The sequence below is a fragment of the Juglans regia genome, chromosome 4, assembly GCF_001411555.2.
Source record: "Juglans regia cultivar Chandler chromosome 4, Walnut 2.0, whole genome shotgun sequence".
Lineage (NCBI taxonomy): Eukaryota > Viridiplantae > Streptophyta > Magnoliopsida > Fagales > Juglandaceae > Juglans > Juglans regia.
This window is the reverse complement of record NC_049904.1, coordinates 5,609,840-5,614,824: the sequence shown is the minus strand read 5'-3', so window position 1 is coordinate 5,614,824 and position 4,985 is coordinate 5,609,840. Positions and strand designations below refer to the sequence as shown.

Here is a 4,985-nt window from a genome sequence, read left to right as displayed (position 1 = left end):
TAAATTGTTTATTATATTTTGTATTGGAATTTAAAAAAGTTGTAATGATGAGTTAAGATGAGTTTAGGTTCCAACTCTTTAGACATAAGAGAAAAATGCTATAATCTTCATTATCACCCAGCTCCTATCTTATTGTGATAATAGGACATTATCAATCAATAATTAAATTTATCATTTTAAAAAATTAGGACCGGTCTAATGTTTGATAATCTCATATCAGCAAGATATGATGGAGGTGAAATGAACATAATATAGTGCATAGCATGACGAAATTTTTCTAAATTGAATATTTCTAGTTAGTGTCACAATGTATGTGCCAATCTCCAAATGTTGGAAGTCCAATTCAAGTTTCAGTGCTAGCCACTGTAAACTCCCGAGGGTGATCAAGAGTGAGGCTAGTGTGAGGCTAGCGAAGAATTATTGCCATCTATTACGCCGTTAATAGTATGGACCAACGGATAGGATCTATCATAACACTTTTACTATTAGCGTAGAAATAATGATGCGCATACAATTTTTTTACAACTCATTTTACAATTAACTAATGCAACCTCACTTCATTAAAAATCAATTTCAATTTTATATAACCATCGTTCAGTAAATATAGAGTCGTAAAAAATCCCGAGAGATAGTTCAGTTGATTCGCCTTGGGTTTGCTCCCCAATAGTTACCAATTCGAGTCCCTTTAGGGCCACTAGAGGTTTACCTAATCATTAACTTCAGGTTCCCATGGGATTAGTCGAAGTGCACAAAAGCTGGCCTGAACACCCACGGTTATAAAAAATATATATATATAGTCGTAGAATAGTTGGAAGTTAATTATTTTTCATAGCACATAGAGTCAAACGGGAATGGGTAACCCAGACTGTCTGTGACCACCAGATAGTGTCATCAGCAGTAGGTAATAGTGCCTATCTGTTTTCAGGGCTTCGAGGTTTAGATCGCTCAACATGGTAGTTCTACCAATAGAAATTTTGGCATGAAAACTGAAATGCAATATCACCATTTCATTCTTGCACAAAATTCTTGGCATTTATACCCGCATTCAATTGGGCATAACAAGAGATGGCTACAATTTCAGGGATGTTATTTCATTCAAACAATAAAAACATAAGTTATTCTCCTTGGATACAGTGCAATACGAAACATAATAAGTACCGGAATAGGAATCTTACCCACAGCACACAGGAAGTCTAAGGTCCAGGATGAATCCATCCAAAACTAACAAGATTTAGGAGCAATTTCACCTTTACCATCCAGACTTAATTTTTCACAGTCGTCACATGCTTCAGAAGCATGACAACAACATCCTGTGATATCCTTGAAGCTTCTGTCTTCAGGTGATGGATCTTTGCCCCTGTCTCATGCTCAAGCCGCTTAACATTTGCACCTGAATCACCACTGCTCTGAGAAAGAGAGAGAGAGAGAGAGTGTTAGGGGAAAAAAGGAAACAGGATAACTAGAAATAGCTGACCCTATAATGCTCATGCTGTCGCCATTTAAAGTCAACATTACCTTCCAAGGATCTCAAAAGCATAAATGAAAATTAGATTGATAAACCATGATTGTACAAGAATTCAAATCGCCTTGACCATGTTAACAATATGAATAGATTTCAACAGCACACTTACCTCTGCAACTTTCCTTTGGAACTCACGCTCTATTTGGGCCCGATATTCAGTAATCTCCCTTTCAGCCTCTTCTTTGGCTTGTTTCAGCCTAGCCATTTTTGCTAATTGCATAAAAGAAATTCCCAATGTAATTAGGTATTAAACCTCAGAAAAGAAAATGAAAAGTACACATAGGGAGAAAGAAACCAGAAAAAAGAGAGCATCTATAGAAGCGTCATCTCATCTTGGGAGGTACATTATTTGAAGAACACTGGTTGATTTTAGAAAAGAGAAACATTTCTTACACGTGAAATGCAAATAACCTCATATGCCCTATTAAACCATGAACTTTTCCCTCTAAGATGAGAAAAAGAAACTGTCGGCACAGTCAACAGGACTTTATTTAATCAATGAAATAAACATTACTTAAACATCAAACTCATGCCATACATCGATATGAACAGGACTCAGGTAGCATCCAAATGTGCATATGTCAAGATAATAAAGAGAAAGATTACCACTTTTGGCTGCATTGACAATGTGTTGAGCTTCTTGTTCTGCAGTCAGCAATTGTTGGATTCCACCTTGAACCCTATTGGATGCCATATTTTCCTGGAAATAACAACACTATGTTCTAAAAATAAGATTGACAGGTGGAAACTACCACGAAAAGACATAAAGAAAATCTTTCGGCAATGGCAAACACTACTTGTTTGGTACAAAATAAAACAAATTGCTGCCGAAATGTATTTGGCCCAACTAGTCATTCAGTCAACTTGATGGACTCTTGTGATGTGAATTCACTGTACAGTCTCAAATATTGTGGAAAAGAAATTCGTTTATGGTTTCAATATTCTCAGAATATACATAGCAATCCCACAATGAAATAAAGGAAGTGCAAATTTGCAAATTCCTTCTAACAGTTTATCAGGGCACATGCTAGAGAGGATACACATAATAGGTCACAAATTTCAGCCAATGTTTTCAAAAAAAAGATAACAGAATAACTTTTCATGTTTAATAACATCATGTCTACTGTTATAGACAGAACTGAACAAGAATGCATGTAATTGCAACTTGATCTTATTCAAAAGAGATGACAGAATAACTTTTCACATTTAATAAAATCATTTCTACTGTTACAGACATATCTGAACAAGAATACATGTAATTGCAACTTGATCTTAAAAAAAAAAAGACATTTTTACAATTTATAATATATATTCTTAGAAATTTCATCACTTGAACTCTTATTACTCCTCTAGGTTGCATCATTGTCAAGAAAAATTTATATCTCAAGCTAGGACATTGGATAGCAAAATACTCATGCGAGAAGATAAATTGAAGAAAATGATTCCATAAACAACCATAAAGTATGGGTGATCACTTATCACATAGGATAGTTTTGAGAGTGTTTGACCATCAAACCAACCGCTTTGATTTTAGAAGATAAACAACTGAATCACACCGCTGGGGGCTGACTAACTGAACATCTTGATAATCAATTTCATCAAAGCATTCGGTTGGTTTTCTCCGTTTAGCCCAGGATGCTAAAAGATGATGGCAACTGAGCAGAGCTTGATTTTGAGAGATGACAATGAGTAAAGGGATTGAGAATATTTGAGTGCACCATGCAATTTCCCTTTAAAAGACAACTATTTATGGAACAATCAATGGAGGTACCCTTTAATGACATTTAGAAAGAAAATCTAGCAAAAACGACTTCTACCCATGAAAACCAGCTTCACAGCCAACCCCCAAAAGTCAGTAGAAGATAAATATCAGAATCTAAAAATCTTTTGTTACTTGTTTTTCTCATAAACCAAGCACGGAGCAAATATGCAGACATAACTAATCTAACACGGCTGATAATCGATTTACGAATCCAAAATAGAATTGCAGCAAAGAAACAAGAAGATCTGGAGAAACAGAAGCAAATCTACCCGCAGTTTTACTCGGAGAAACACCCCTTAAAGTTGAAGACCTGATGTAGTAACCTGAATCTAAAAAGGCATAATTTCAGGAAAAGAAAGCCAGCAAGCGAGAGAGCCGAAGCCAGAAAGCGTCGCAGGTTACGTCAGAGAGAAATTCATGGGGATACGAACCTACTATAGGCCTACTTTATGTGAAGGTTCGGAAAAAAAGCAAAACACACGCGAGGAACCTTCCTCGACCATTAAATATGAAAGCAGACGAAACCATAGTTTGTTTGTATACGACAACATTTTATTTCAATTACAGGGAAGGAATTACATATTGTCCGCAACAGCTGTACAAAGTTATTTGCCTATAGGAATATAGAAACAACCACCTACCCATAAAGATAAAAATGAACCAATCGAAGTCAGATCTTAGACAAAGGTTCCCAAAAATCGACATTCCAAAACCTTATTAATGGCTTGTAATCTGATCAGTACAGATTTTTCGCTGATCTGTATTGAACCCATTTAGGTCAAAAAAAAATGCTAGAGAGTCCGCATTGACGAACTCACAAAAAGATCTGAGTTCGTCTAGCTACTATTTCCATCATTCTAATAGAATTTAGATTTTCCAGGCCCTGTAAATTGGATGAATGATTGTAAGATTCATTTTTTCTTTCAAAATATATGCCCATATTTGATAATCGTTCGGAAAAAGAGAGAAGACGAAGGAGAACGGGGGGTGTTACATGGCATGGCACACCACGATACAGTAGAGACTTACTTGACTATCGATAAAGACTTCAAAAACAAAGCAAAAACGAATTGCAAATCTGATCCCATAACCATTAAATCACACCCAATCCAGACAATAAATAACAGTTACAAGTGACATCAAGCACAAAAATACAAATTGGACAAACTTCTAGCCGCGTACGAGAGAGTGGGAGAACAGAGAGCAGAGGATTGAACCTGTAGTTGAGTAGAGAAGCTTGAGACGGCTAGGCAATGAGCTCTCTCTGGAGGAAACAAGCGCAGAGAGCAGAGGGAAGAGGAGAGGACGAGACAATAGGCCTTCTATTCTCTGGTTAAAGTAGCATCCGTTGCAAGTTGAGTTTCCACATGAGCCGTCCGATTATTTTAATATGAGTAATGCTACTCGTGGATTTCGCGAGTGCTCGTTTTAAAAAAATGGGTGCGGCTACTATGCCGCCCCATTTTGACCGCTGGGCGGTCGCCCAGCGTAAATTCTTTTTTTTTTTTTTTTCCTTTTCACATTTTTTTTATATATTTAAATATATTTAAAAAATAAAAAAAATACATCAATACATTTAAAAACACTTTCTTAATCACTAAATAAAAAAAAAAAAAAATTTTGACCAGCGGTCAAATTGAGTGGGCAAAATGGAGAGGCAAAGTAACCTTTTTCTAAAAGAATATATATAATTTATTATTA

General features: G+C 35.9%; 1 protein-coding gene across 4 annotated transcripts; it reads right to left on the bottom strand.

The window, feature by feature from the left end:
* Nucleotides 1-1,013: 1,013 nt before the first annotated feature.
* On the bottom strand, nucleotides 1,014-4,636 carry LOC109012824 (V-type proton ATPase subunit G-like). 4 transcript variants are annotated; one of them, XM_018994643.2, is made up of 4 exons: nucleotides 4,502-4,636; nucleotides 2,129-2,222; nucleotides 1,632-1,732; nucleotides 1,014-1,406 (listed from the first exon to the last, which is right to left on the bottom strand). In XM_018994643.2, the coding sequence occupies exons 2-4, from the start codon at nucleotides 2,214-2,216 to the stop codon at nucleotides 1,263-1,265; spliced, it is 333 nt and encodes a 110-aa protein (XP_018850188.1). In that variant the 5' UTR covers nucleotides 2,217-2,222; nucleotides 4,502-4,636; the 3' UTR covers nucleotides 1,014-1,262. The 4 variants fall into 4 exon arrangements, with proteins under 4 accessions (XP_018850188.1, XP_018850189.1, XP_018850190.1 ...); XM_018994644.2 differs by having other exon boundaries at nucleotides 2,129-2,237; nucleotides 4,502-4,622; XM_018994645.2 differs by lacking the exon at nucleotides 4,502-4,636 and adding an exon at nucleotides 3,554-3,755.
* Nucleotides 4,637-4,985: the final 349 nt, after the last annotated feature.